Source organism: Astatotilapia calliptera, chromosome 18 (assembly GCF_900246225.1).
Source record: "Astatotilapia calliptera chromosome 18, fAstCal1.2, whole genome shotgun sequence".
Lineage (NCBI taxonomy): Eukaryota > Metazoa > Chordata > Actinopteri > Cichliformes > Cichlidae > Astatotilapia > Astatotilapia calliptera.
The window spans coordinates 26459912-26473127 of record NC_039319.1 but is presented as its reverse complement, the minus strand read 5'-3'; the positions used below and the strand labels follow the sequence as shown (position 1 = coordinate 26473127).

General features: G+C 40.7%; 2 protein-coding genes across 4 annotated transcripts in view; both read left to right on the top strand.

Moving 5' to 3' along the window:
* The first annotated feature begins 485 nt into the window (after positions 1-485).
* LOC113010105 (acyl-CoA-binding domain-containing protein 5-B-like) lies at positions 486-7974 on the top strand. 3 transcript variants are annotated; one of them, XM_026148966.1, is made up of 14 exons: positions 489-743; positions 1034-1125; positions 1442-1565; positions 1774-1846; positions 2118-2262; positions 3014-3052; positions 3400-3600; positions 4650-4868; positions 5071-5165; positions 5269-5449; positions 5596-5807; positions 6016-6066; positions 6876-6991; positions 7105-7974. In XM_026148966.1, exons 2-14 carry the CDS (start codon positions 1044-1046, stop codon positions 7115-7117), a joined length of 1551 nt encoding a protein of 516 aa, XP_026004751.1. In that variant the 5' UTR covers positions 489-743; positions 1034-1043; the 3' UTR covers positions 7118-7974. The 3 variants fall into 3 exon arrangements, with proteins under 3 accessions (XP_026004752.1, XP_026004751.1, XP_026004750.1); XM_026148965.1 differs by having other exon boundaries at positions 490-743; positions 1004-1125; XM_026148967.1 differs by lacking the exons at positions 3014-3052; positions 3400-3600 and having other exon boundaries at positions 486-743; positions 1004-1125.
* Positions 7975-8291: 317 nt separating this feature from the next.
* The window catches only part of yme1l1b (YME1-like 1b), a 6452-nt gene continuing 1527 nt past the window's right edge, over positions 8292-13216 (top strand). Inside the window, exons 1-13 of the mRNA XM_026150120.1 lie at positions 8292-8603; positions 9127-9261; positions 9375-9552; positions 10187-10279; positions 10733-10842; positions 11213-11363; positions 11445-11528; positions 11787-11960; positions 12047-12199; positions 12324-12456; positions 12660-12722; positions 12901-13013; positions 13100-13216. The exon at positions 13100-13216 is cut by the window's right edge and continues 39 nt beyond it. Coding sequence (XP_026005905.1) covers positions 8571-8603; positions 9127-9261; positions 9375-9552; positions 10187-10279; positions 10733-10842; positions 11213-11363; positions 11445-11528; positions 11787-11960; positions 12047-12199; positions 12324-12456; positions 12660-12722; positions 12901-13013; positions 13100-13216 — 1537 coding nt within the window. The 5' untranslated portion in view covers positions 8292-8570. The remainder of the gene's footprint in view (positions 8604-9126; positions 9262-9374; positions 9553-10186; positions 10280-10732; positions 10843-11212; positions 11364-11444; positions 11529-11786; positions 11961-12046; positions 12200-12323; positions 12457-12659; positions 12723-12900; positions 13014-13099) is intronic.

Genomic DNA, 13216 nt, shown 5'->3' with positions numbered 1-13216 from the left:
TTTTAGCTTGTATTTAACTACAATATATTAACATATTATTATATATTATTAATAAGGTTATAAGGTCTCATGTAGACACGTGTCACATCTTTAAATTCTTCTTTCCTCACACACACAAACAGTCAAAGAGAAACAGCGTTAGCTTGAAATTAATATATTTTGTTTATACATCACCATTATCAACCCATTTTGCAACATTAACATCCATCAAACACTAATTTAAAAACAGGCCTATGAAAAATATAGAAATATTTTTATCTGGAGCACATAAAAATAAAAATATATAGCTTAAATTCTACAAGACAGTCTGGGAATAGGCGCTATAAAACTCTAATCTGATGTGTTTACAAAATAACAGAACGTGTCTTATTGAATCATCAGCATTGACAATATCCTTTATAGGTTTAGTTTAATTTTAAGAAAAGAGAAAGAGAACTATTTTCTTTTGCTGCCTGGACAAAAAAGAGACCTAGACGCAGATTCCTACATTTCCCACTCACCACTTCGGTTTAAAGCTCCGCTCAGAGAGGTTTGTGGGATTTGAATGCTTAAGCGTTGAGATGTGCACTACTATCTGCAGTTTTTTTTACTGAATAAAACTACATCACCCAGACGTGTTTAAGGCTCAAACGTTGCGTGTTTGGCTCATCCTTGACCGGAGCAGATTGGCTTTTTTGCTGCATATTGCAGACAGACACCGGGCTAATGAAATAATTATCTTACCGGCCAATGTGAACTTGATGGTGAGTGAGCAAATGAACCACAGAAAAATGCATTTCACTCGGAGAATATAGTCTGTTATCGCTGAACGAAAAAAAACGACGAGGGTAATTTTATAGAACAATTTCATCTCAAAATCCCAGATTAGAGAGAAAGCAGCTGGCCTTTTACAAATACAGGACAGGTGCCAGCAAGGTGCAGTGGTGAACAAACTGTGTCACCCCCTCCCTTCAGCTCTTTCTGATTTTTTTTTTTCATTAATTGCTTCAATTTCTTGCTCAAGATGTGAGGACTCCTTCATGTCATCCTTCAGTGGACTCGGCATGGCGCAGGAGGAGGACAAGCACAGCCTGGAGGCGAAATTTGCTGCGGCAGTTAAAGTGGTCCGGAGTTTGCCCGAAGAAGGTGATGACTTATTAAAATCTGCCATAGAGCCCGTGTGGGAAAATAAGTAGAAAATGGTTGAACTCGAGTGCTCAATGATCAGCTGTGGAGTGTAAAATCTGTCCTCACTGGGCTTGTTTGTTCCCTCTGTGTGATTGACCTACATGTGTTGCACTTAAGAGCTGTCACTCACACTTGGCTGACCCCAAAGCTGCTACAGGGATGAGAGCTGATTAACCGAATCAGACACTTCATGCATCTTTGCCACATTGTGTGTTACTGGTTTACTGCACACAAAGCCTGAGCTTGCCTTTCTGTTGTTTCCTTATTTTTTTAGGTACTTTTCAGCCATCTGATGACATGATGCTGATGTTCTACAGTTACCATAAGCAGGCCACTATGGGGCCGTGCAACATTTCCAGACCAACCGGCTTCTGGGACACCCATGGAAAAGCTAAATGGTATATGCATTTCTAATATGGACCCATAATACCCCAACTAGTTTTTACTATCGGGGTCCCTCCCCTGTGGCACGTATGGCCACTGCATGGCTATTTTACTATGGAGCCAAATGCACTTAGTTCTCCCCCGTATACTGTTGCACAAACACAGAAAATACTTCAACTTCACAGCCTCAGTTGATTTTGAACTATGACTTTGTGTTCTCAGGGATGCATGGAGCTCTTTAGGAAATATGACAAAGGAGGAAGCCATGAAGAGTTATATTGAGAACATCCAGCTGGTAAGTCCTTTCAGGCAAAACTGGGGCTGAATAGAAGCAGCACGCAGAATAATAAACACTCGTGGCATCATGCTTTGAATAAATGACTTGGCGTGCTCAGAAAAGCGCGGGCATTTAGTCGAGGGATGTGTTAAACAACTCTTCTCTTGCAAAATGTAAAGTATCTTATTGGCACTGTTGTTTGCCTCAACTTGCATGCATTTGTACCATAATGCTCCCGAATCAAAAGAGCCTTTCTGTTGATTTATCAAATTTGTATGTGTGTTTTCAGATTCTGGAGACTGTGCCAATTTCAGAAGATGTGTCTGACCTGGTACAGATGCTGGGAAATTTCTACGCAGAGGTAGAGGGAGAGGAGGCTGAAGAAAATGAGGTGGACAGGAGACCCTTCACCAGGCCCTTTGCACAACATGCGGGTAAAGCAAGCCTGGAAACATGCCTATGGAGTATTCTCAAGTTGTCGTGTTTCTGATCAGTATGGTGTCATGACATGACGGCATTCCATCTCAATTCATCAAATTTTGCAAAATAAATAAATTCAGTCAAATTCCGTTATCTAGAAAACTAGTTGAGCTGGATCCTTCACATCTTTAAGGTAAGTGTCTGGTTTGGCGGCTCCGTGACTGTGGACTATCAATTAAAGTTCATATAAAGTGATGGATGCTTGCAGTCCCTAAAATGTTTGGCTGTCGGCCTCTGACAGCAGATTTGGAGGCCTGTAGAAACCAACGTTTTGCATATATTAGGCATATATTTAGTTTACAGCTTCTCATACACACACACTTGATTTTCTTTAAAACAAGAGCTTTCACAGAGATTAAATCTAAATACATTTTCATCCAACTTCAATGTGATATGTACTGAAAGCCAAATAACGAACAAGTTTCTGTTAATGTCATATCAAAAATTTGTGATGGTGCTCTCTCTCATTTTCCCAGTATTGATTTTGAAACACTCATCTATCTGCTAAACATTGTAATGACCCTGTTGCTAAGTGACTGTAAATGTTTTGAGGGGTTTCGTGTGGCTTTTAGTCCACATGTGAAGGCACGTCAAAGGAAATGAAAACACAGTAGCCTGCAGGTGATAGCAGCGCTGCTCAGATGGGGTGATATGGTGATCTTTTTTTTTCTTAATGCATGTCTTACATGTTTTTTTTATCCCTAGATGAGCTGGTTAAACCTTTTAAGAAGCCAACAATGGAAGGCAAGTCCTTGGTGTTTGCGATGGCTGTAGACTTGATAGAGTTTTTTAGTTTAGTTACGTTGCTTTCATTGCTGTTGCAGCTGAGTGAAAATCGTCTCTGCATTAAGCTGTATGAGCTGTAAAAAAATAAAAAATTAGAGCAGATTTTCTTGTGCTTTTTTGTCATGTCTAGTATGTGCTGTGGTAAGGCGTGTTGGTCTGTTGGCTCGCATTGTGGCGTTGTTACAGTGTGCAGACCCCGTGAAGTGATGTCAAGTTTCCTGTGTGGCTTTTCTGTTGTGCAGATTTTTGCTGTGCATCTATATGCAATTTTTGAATTAATCAACAGCATTTCCCTCACTGTTCAGGGTATGGGGATCTGTGGGATGATATTCAGAACCTCCACGAAAACGAAAACGACAACAGTGCTCGAGGCTTGAGTGTCAGTAGCGAGGAGAATAGTGGCGTGGAGAGAAATGAGGGAAGTAGTGAATGGAGGAGAAGTGAGGAAGAGGAAAATGGGGATGAAGGACACAATGCGGACCATGAAGACAAGGAGGAGGAAAGAGGTACAGTGTAGTTTGGGTCATGGGCTGACAGAGGTGCTGGTTTGTGTTGTTGTAGAGGCAACATACAGCCAAATAATTGCTTCTCTCCTAACTTTCCTTATGTGTTTGCCTGTTTTAATGAGTTTAGCAGGAAATCAGTGCAGCTATTAAGTCTTCTCTTTGGGATCCCATAAACCCTTTTTGCCAAGTATTAGATAAAACCATTAGCTGAGATTTTTTGGGAATTTTTTCCCCCTTTTCTTTCCAGGAAAAATACAAAAAAATCATGAAATGTTGAATATTTAAAGGATGCAAGACACACGTGGATGGGATTTTTCCAGTTCCATATTTTTAGTTTTAAACTCAAGACGACTAGGTTATAATAGCTTTGCACGATTCACAGATCTACATAATATTTATTGCGTGCCTCGGTGTAACCCTCAGTCTGAAACCATTATATCTCCCATCCCCTTCACTGTAAGTCAACGTTTTCTGATTGGCTGCCCTTCATAAACACCATGAAGTGAGCGGAGGTTTGTACTGATCATATTAAGACATTTTTGGTGTTAATATGATTACCCACCATTGTCACAGTAGGTATATATGTGGGCCGATCGTGGCTCAAGAGTTGGCAGTTCGTCTTGTAATTGGAAGGTTGCCGGTTTGAGCCCCGGCTCGGACAGTCTCGGTCGTTGTGTCCTTGGGAAAGTAACTTCACCTACCGCCTACTGGTGATGGCCAGAGGGGCCGATGGCACGATATGGCAGCCTCACCTCTGTCAGTCTGCCCCAGGGCAGCTGTGGCTACAACTGTAGCTTGCCTTCACACTTTGGGGTCCTTGGGGATTAGTAAAGCGCTGTACAAATACAGGCCACCGGCCAGGCCATTCACCAGTGGAATTGTAAAGCGCTTTGAGGGTCCCGAAAAGCGCTATATAAATGCAATCCATTATTATTACATATCACAGAAAATAAGGAAAAACGTATAAATAATACACAGCATTTCTATCAGATAAAGAAAAAGTATTTTCATAATTCTTTCCCATAGTCCATGTCTTTGTGTTATGTCAGACTGGAGTCCTGACCCACGGCTGTTAATGGTGGAGGACAAGAGGTGGAGGTTGTCTGACACTAAAGGCTCCTGCAGCAGTGTGGAGCCCAGTGTGTCCTCCTTCACCAACGGGACGCACAGCTCCCTCAACAGCGATGTGGAGGAGGAAGAGCTGGCATGTACCTTAGAGCCCAGTGTACAGTATAACCCATACATGCATGTTAATGGACATCTGACTGGTAAGATTACATAGAAATGCTAACATTCTGTATTGGATTGCATGCTGGATATGGAAAACCAAAATATCTGATAAGACATCATCTGTAAATTGCTGTCAAATTGTACAGTATAGTTCTCTTTAGCCTGTAATTTAAAAATGTAGGTTTTAGGCACAATTTACAATGCTGGACATGCTCTTCTCTTTCTTTTTTTGTGCCTTAGATCATAACGATGCTATTCTTGAGAAGAACCACCGATCCACTGACTCAGATAATGAAGAGTTCTGTGACTCCATGGAGCACCTAGCCACGGATGAGGTGTGGTGCGAAACATGCTTTCCAAATAAAAATAGTCCATCGCATGAGCTATTCATATTTCGTCCATACAAAGTGTGATGATGCTCTTCATTTTCCTGCTAAGCGGCTGTCCACGTCCAAAGGCCTCTCACAGGGATCAGGAGCTGGCTCGATGAAGCAAAGGGATGTCTGGTTTGAGAGCAACACCACCCTGATAGATGGAGAAGATCATGTCCTCACAGGAGATGTTAAAGAAGGGATTAGTCCAAGAAAACACAACAGCTCCTTGTCAAGAACAGGGAGAGGTGAGATTACTGCAGATGATGCTGAATCCCCGATTTAGCAGTCTCTCACAATGTATTCCCCCGTTTATTCTCCTGAGCATTTAAATAAATGAGATACCCTCCCTACCATTCCATAAAGTCTGTATGTATTCTGGTTCTCCTTCCAGGTTCTCAGTTACCGAGGGCTACCTGCAGCGCTGAGCCATGTGTGAGCGTAAATGCCACCTGCTGCTGTGTGTCACCGAGCAGACTGCATCCTGGCAGTGTTACCAGGGGAAGCATCAATGAGCAAATAGCCACTGCTATGCTGAGACTGCAGTGCGACATGGCCAATGTGCTGTACAGGCTGCATGCTCTGGAGGAGCTGACCAAGTCACAGGTGAACAACCAGACATGTGGCCACTTGTTTAGGTGCAATTAAGGAACTTTTTGTCACAGTTTTTCTCTTTTTTAAGTCATAAAAAATTAAATTAAAATCGACAAATTCTAAATTGATTTTATTTTCATTCCCTTCAAGACAATCACTGATTCTAAGGATGTTTTCTTTAACATTTTTTTTTAAATTTTCATGTTTTCTTTTCTTTCAGTCAAGATCATCTTTGCCAAGGCGGGGGGACTCTGTAACTGTACCAAGACAGGTGCTCATTAAAAAGCTCTTTTGCTCTCAGCTATGAAGCATGACCTGTTATTATACTCTCCCTGAAGAGTGGTTTGTTTGCCTGTCTGTTTGTTTGTTAGCACTCTAGCATCCATAGTTTTCAGCATATCATGTTCAAATTTTGTGTGACAGTCGATAGCAGTAACAGCTCGAGCTGATTTAATTTTGGTGAAAATCAGGTCAAGCTCAAAGTCACACAAAATGTGAAAATCAGTAAAAACTTTATATTACCTGCATTGTTTTAATAAATCATCTTCAAACTTCACAACAATATACGAGGCCTTGAGGACATGAGTACCTCGGTTTGCTAAACATTTGACCTTAGCCTTCGTTGTTAGTGCCCGTGGTTAAAGTTAACGTTGAATAAAACAATTCAGTAAACCATAGTGAGTAATATATGATATGAAGGTGAATGGACAGAGCTGTACAGCACTTTTTGTTTTTTCAATACAGTGCCCTACGACCTCACAATGATGCCAGAAAGTTTCACACATGTGAATATATCATAATATCTCAAGTTTTCACAGTCCACAGAAATCAAAGATTTCAGCCAATTCTGTGCAAAGATAATAAAATACGCAATTTCAAGGTCATAGGTCAAAGGTCAGAGATCAGTGTGTTGTCATAAAAACCTGCTGATGTCACTATGTTGTATTAAAACAGTGTTTTAGCAGTCCTTGTGCTCTCTGAACTGTTTCAAAGTGGAAGTTAGAGGCTTTTTTCAGTTCCACTGGGAAATCAGAGTGCCTTTATCCCTCTTGTTTTTTTATTTCTGATTTTTCTTTTAAGTTCCTGAGACCATCGTGGTGGCCTTGTGACTTCTCCCCACTCACAGTCGTGTTCACCGCACTCTGGCCTCTTATCACCCACTGGCTTGTCCACCTTTACTTACAACGAAAGAGAAGGTGAGAAAAAGTCTCTTGGAGATAATTTGGGTTTGTTGTGAGGGATGACTCTTCTTGTTTTATGACCACAATGAAACACAACTAAAATTCAGTTTCTGCTTTTCTCCTCACAGCAACATACCGTGAATTGTCTATTACTACTACTGGTAACTATCAACATCGATCAAAGAAGATGAACTGTGGATGAAAACGATGCACTTTTTGGGGGTTTTGTGGCTTTCTTGAGCTAAAATCAGATGCAGAGTGCAATGAGGCATCGGTAGAAATTTAAAAGGCTGTTTTAGATGAACGGATGGTTGGAAACTTGGCGATGTAGTGTAGCGTTTTAACTTGAAGCAGACTTTTGAGGTATTTAAGAAAAGGGTTTGATTTATGCATCACCAGTGCTGGCCCAGTTTCTTTGCTCCAGTTAGTCTGTCATGAGGTGGTGATCTTATATATGACGAGGAGATTTCCAGAACCTTTGCATAACTTGTGAAGTTAATTCACGGTTCATTGTCATGCAATAGCTGTAGACTTCAAGCGATAAAGAGTTTTAGAGATTCTCATTCCCAGTTATTTATTGTACATTTTATATTTTAATTAGTTTTTCCCCTCAAACTAGAGTGTTCCATTACATGTACTGTAATGTAATTACAAGGACATTGGTCTTTTATATGTGTTGTCTTGAATAGATACATATTTTAGGAGAGTTTCTTTTAAAGTCAAAAACACACTTGATGTGAGAAACATTATTATTTTTGTGTCAGACTATTTATTTTATAGCTTTACTGCTATAGTAACCAAAAAACAAAAAAACAACTGAGAAGAGTGCAGACAGTCCACATATCTATATAAACATTCTTGTTTCTTGCCAGTTTTAAGTAGACAATGAAGAATACTGTTTGGTTTACGTAAGGATAATGCTTACAGTTGTAAAATATGAGCATATGAAGCACATTGCAAATATAATAAAGACATTCTTAGAACAATCAAATTTTTAATGATGTTGATGCTTATTTGAGAGGCTGTGAGTTTTTTCCAAGAGTGTTTTCTTATTTCTATTTATCAGGGTGAGTAGTTACTAAAATATTTTTGTATTTTTCTGTAGCGGTTAATCCACCAGAATGTGCAAGCTATTTAAAAAAAAAAAAAAGCTGAAATATGTTATTGTTATTATCCACGAATTTTCAAAATTACTTTTTTACAAAAGCTGAAAAAACCCCGTAAAGTGCGTTTACTTTTATGCGTATTACTATTATGTCTTTTGTTTTGTTTTTTTTACAGTTATATGCTTTCATTCCGGAACAGATAAATCAGTTTTAGTGGTTGAAAGTTATGCTTGATTCATTTCCATCTCAAGATTGGGCAAAACAATGTGGACATTTCTTTAAAAATAAATAAATAGGTACTTTAGCGTGACCACAAAAGGGAGTCAAATTTCGACCGGGATACAAAATTTGTCACAACATGGTGGAGGTCATATCCGGGTTATTTTCCGCTGTCACTTCTTGCCGCAAACACGGACCTTTAACTCTCAGGGACAGTCATATAACTTGCATATAGCTTAACTGGGGTCTTGCACAGGTGACAATTAAATATGTTTTCCTTGTCAACGACGGTCCAGCCTCAGGTAAGAAAGCAGGATAAGTTAGCTCAAGCTAATAGTAGCGCTCTTGTTCTTTTGGTTCACTTGAACGTGCTAGTAAGCTAGCTTAACCTTAGCATGTTTGTATGACTCCCCCTGCTGTCTTTCGTTGTAGTTTATTTTGAACTGTGCATTTACATCGGTGGACAAGTTGCCACACCAGTTATCTGCTGTTTTCCCGTAGTTAAAGTAAAATAAGCAACGTGGGTCGTTGAGAGAAGTTTTGGCTAGCGCGTTAATGATAGTTTCCCAGTCTCCGCTGTGTCCTTAGTTGTGTGTCAAATAGTAAACTGCGTCATTGAGCGATGTGTCATTAATTAATCTGTCAATCGCCTATATGTAGCTATGTTTGTGTTTGTTTATGCCATCCAACTTTGCAACACCGGCTAGTTAACGTAATCTGTCTACATCGTCACCAGTCTCAATATGAGCAGCCTTCAGCTTGTAAGTGTATCTTTTGATATTCACAACGTGCTAGTCATTCACCAACTGATTGCAATGACCACAGGTGACTGTACCCCTGAGTCACCTCATCAACGTCCTCCACTCTCTGAAAAGCTCAGTGGGGAGCAGCAGCAGTGCCTCCTGCAAATCAAGAAAACATAAGGAGCGTGCTGCAGACCCAGAACTACACTGTGCCGAGGTACTCGCTGTACAAGTGCATATCCTGACACTTGCTTTAATGTTCTGAGCAATAACGAAAACATTGCATGCTCAATGTTATTAAAAAAAGCTATGTACTTTGTTTGTTTACAGTCTGTGTGGAATTTACGGGAGCTGGGTTTATCAGATCTGGGAACGCAGCAGCTGGATGAGCTGGTGACTCGTGTGTTGCCACACTTGAGCCCACAGGAAGCACCACTTGCATTTGGTGGTCAGACGGCCTGGAGGACCTCGCATCTCTCCACACATTCCTTTTTCCACAATAAGCATGGTGAGGAAGATGTATCTCAATATATCTCTATCTCACATCAGATTGATTAGTGTAGCTACTAAATGATTGTCACACAGGCCGACAAACCAGTTAGCAACCCTATTGCAATTTCAGGTTGCGAGGGAAAAATGTACTTTCCCCTGGTGAAATCGGTTGCATCAGAAACCTTCATGCTTGGGTTTCTAGCAGATTGGTGCCATCACTTTTAGTTCATCTTCCAGGCAAACTTTGAGCAACTGTGCAGCCTGTTAGTGACCGAAGCAGTCAAAAGAACCTTTTTCGTGCAGCACCATATATGTCTTTGCAACCAATTTCCCACCCATCAATCTCCAGCAACCACTTGCCAGCCAAACATGGAATGCATTTTTTCCCCCTTGCTTAAAGGAAGTGAGCCTCTGTGGTTACAGGTTTCTCACTGACTGGTCTCTAAGCCTGGTGACTGCCAGCAACCACTTGCAACATTTTGATGAATGCACACTTTTCTCTTATGACCAGTAGTTGCCAAATGACTGCCAGCTGGTCTCTAAGCTTGTGTGACTGAGGCCTTAATGAGACAGTAAGGCATCTGCTGCCAGTTTGCCCTGCAGTTACCTCATGATTTAAACGACACTTATACTTTGTTCTCTCTCCCCAGGCTTCTCATGGAGTCGCGTGCCGACACCGGTGTTTTCAAGGCTGCACCCTTCACCACTTCAGTCTGTCTGTACAGATCTCCAGTACCGGCCAGGTAACCATGGATTACAAAGTAGTTCAATAATTTTATGAAAGACTCTAACTTCATATTGAGTTACAACAAATAAATGATCTGAGTTGGTTTGTATGTTTATGTGAAAGCAAGACAGGCTGACATTACTGACAGGGTCATTGCAAGCATATCTTACATTTGCGTTGTACTTCTAGCTGTAACAACATATACATTTACACTCACTGACCAATTTATTAGATACACTTGTGAAACGTCTATACAAGCTCTCCTGCTGGAACTTTTTAAACGTTTATTTGAAATTGTTATAAAGGCGTTAATTCTAAGTGATGTTTATGGCTGAGCTCAGATCTATAAGTATTTCCTGTATTTTGTTCATCCCATTGACATAACTGATAAGAGCTATTTTACTGGACTCTGTTTTTGATAAAGTTGCTGATGACTTTACTATGTTTATGTCTGCATGATTTATTTCAGCGTTGGTTCAGACCAGAGGTTTTAAAACTTTAAGGAGCAAAACAAGACGACTGCAGTCAGCTTTCGAACGGCCTGCCGACTCTGAAGGGTTCACGCCATCTTTTATGAAGGTACATGTTTATTCACAAGGTTGGCATGTATTGCCAAATCCTTATGTTATGGACGTGTATAACATTTTTAATACTTTCTGTCATCAATGTGCATGATAAAATGCACAGCGAGTATGAAAAACAGCCTGCCTTTTACAGTCACAAAACTTGAGGAATGTGTGACAGCTTATATCTGTTTAGTCTGTGACACCTGCAGACTTGTAATTTAACTTGATGACCAAAGAAATATTTTTTTATATATATATTAGAAAGAGGTTTGCTGATCTTGTCCCTGTAGTTGTAAAACCTGTGGCTCTGGTGGTTCTTGCAAGAGTAACAGTGATGCAGGCTTTTAGATTGCAGTACTGACCAGACTTGCTTTGGACTGCAGGGGTTTCTCACACGTGACAAGGGGATAGAAGTTGAAAGTCTAGACAGCATGGTGAAGAACAAGAACATACCTGATGGACAGCAGGATGCGTTCAAGAGGGGCTTCGCTGAGGGTTTCCTGAAAGCTCAAGCCCTGACACAGCGAACTCAAGGCAAGTTTCAGTACAAACACACCTAGACTCGGTATCATTATACAGAATTAAACTGTGCTGATGTTCTTGTTTGACCGTCAGACTCACTTAGGAGGACTCGTCTAATCCTGCTGGTGCTGCTTCTCGTTGGGCTGTATGGCATCTCGAAGACACCTTTCATATCGGGTAAAGGCCCCCTTTCCCTCCAAACACTGGATCTTAGTTTCAAAATAATTTGCCTCCAAAGTACTAATATTTTAATAATCAGTTAAAATATTAACAGTAGAGCTAAACACTTGCAAGCTAAGCAAGCTTGTTCCAACTAAACCATTTGCAGTGGTGCTGCTGTGTGATGTGGCTAACATGTAATGTGTTTGTCTGTGTGAGTTGATTAACCATGACATGCCGCATGATTTCGAACTTTAATCTAATCATTTTGGACAGTGCGGTTCCGAACCACATCAGGCCTGGACTCAGCCGTGGACCCTGTGCAGATGAAAAATGTGACATTTGAGCATGTGAAAGGGGTCGAAGAAGCTAAGAATGAGCTGCAGGAAGTGGTGGAGTTCCTTAAAAACCCACAAAAGTTCACAGCTTTGGGAGGAAAGCTGCCTAAAGGTGGGTTATTTTTCACAGTGGCACATTCACAGTGACCTCTGGCATTACTCTTTCAAAACTCATTTTCTCCTCTCTCTTTAATTTAGGAGTTTTACTTGTGGGCCCTCCAGGGACTGGAAAGACCCTGCTGGCCAGAGCAGTGGCAGGAGAGGCAGACGTACCGTTTTATTATGCCTCCGGCTCAGAGTTTGACGAAATGTTCGTTGGAGTGGGAGCGAGTCGCATCAGGAATCTCTTCAGTGCGTTTATTAAAAAAAAAAAAGTTATTAGCATCCTTTTTTTTTTTTTTTTTTGTATTAGTTAATTTAGAGTTTAAAGTTGATTGCTTGATATGTTTGTTTTTGGGTGACTGCTTTTCTTAAGGGGAGGCCAAAGCCAACGCTCCCTGTGTGATTTTCATCGATGAACTGGACAGCGTGGGTGGGAAAAGGATAGAATCTCCTATGCACCCTTACTCCAGACAGACGATCAACCAGCTTCTTGCTGAGATGGATGGGTAATCTGTAAAATCAAAACTCACATTTATGAATGTTCAGGAAGCAAGTCGGCTAAAATGATTTCTCAAAAAGCTAAATGTTGTGTGTTATTACAAACAGAATGATAGATTTTGTGATTGGTTTGGGTGGCATAATGATGGTACTGTATATTTTTTGAGGTTTAAATGAGAGTCATTTAAATTTTTGAAATCTTAATTTGTAGGTTTAAACCAAATGAAGGGGTGATCATCATCGGGGCAACCAACTTCCCGGAGGCTTTAGATAAGTATGTTTTGCCTCTTATTCCCAGCGAAAATATCACTGCTCACATTTTAGAAATGTCAAAGTTTACAGTCTTCATTCTATCAGTTGTAATTGGCAATACAAACAAAAAAGAGCTAAACCCTCCGGGCTGTGTTTCAAGTTATATGCTTGCACTTTATCATCTCTTTTTACCCTTGCAGTGCCCTGATTCGCCCAGGGCGTTTTGACATGCAAGTGACTGTGCCCAAACCAGATGTGAAAGGACGCACAGAAATTCTCAACTGGTACCTAAAGAAGATCAAAGTGGATCCAAGTGAGAAATTAGAATCTGCTAATGAGGAATAGGTTCATTATAATGCCCTTTCATAACCACATGGATGTTGTTTGTTATTTCTGCAGCTATCGAGGCCAATATTATTGCCCGAGGCACCGTGGGCTTCTCTGGTGCTGACCTTGAAAATCTGGTGAACCAGGCAGCCCTAAAGGCAGCGGTTGATGGCAAAGACATGGTCACTA

Coding starts and splice junctions, on each gene's coding strand:
- LOC113010105 (XM_026148965.1), top strand. CDS start 1,020: ATGTCATCCTTCAGTGGACTCGGCATGGCGCAGGAGGAGGACAAGCAC. Junction 5,166..5,268: donor AGCACCTAGCCACGGATGAG/GTGTGGTGCGAA, acceptor TTTCCTGCTAAG/CGGCTGTCCACGTCCAAAGG. Junction 6,067..6,875: donor CTGTAACTGTACCAAGACAG/GTGCTCATTAAA, acceptor TTTTCTTTTAAG/TTCCTGAGACCATCGTGGTG.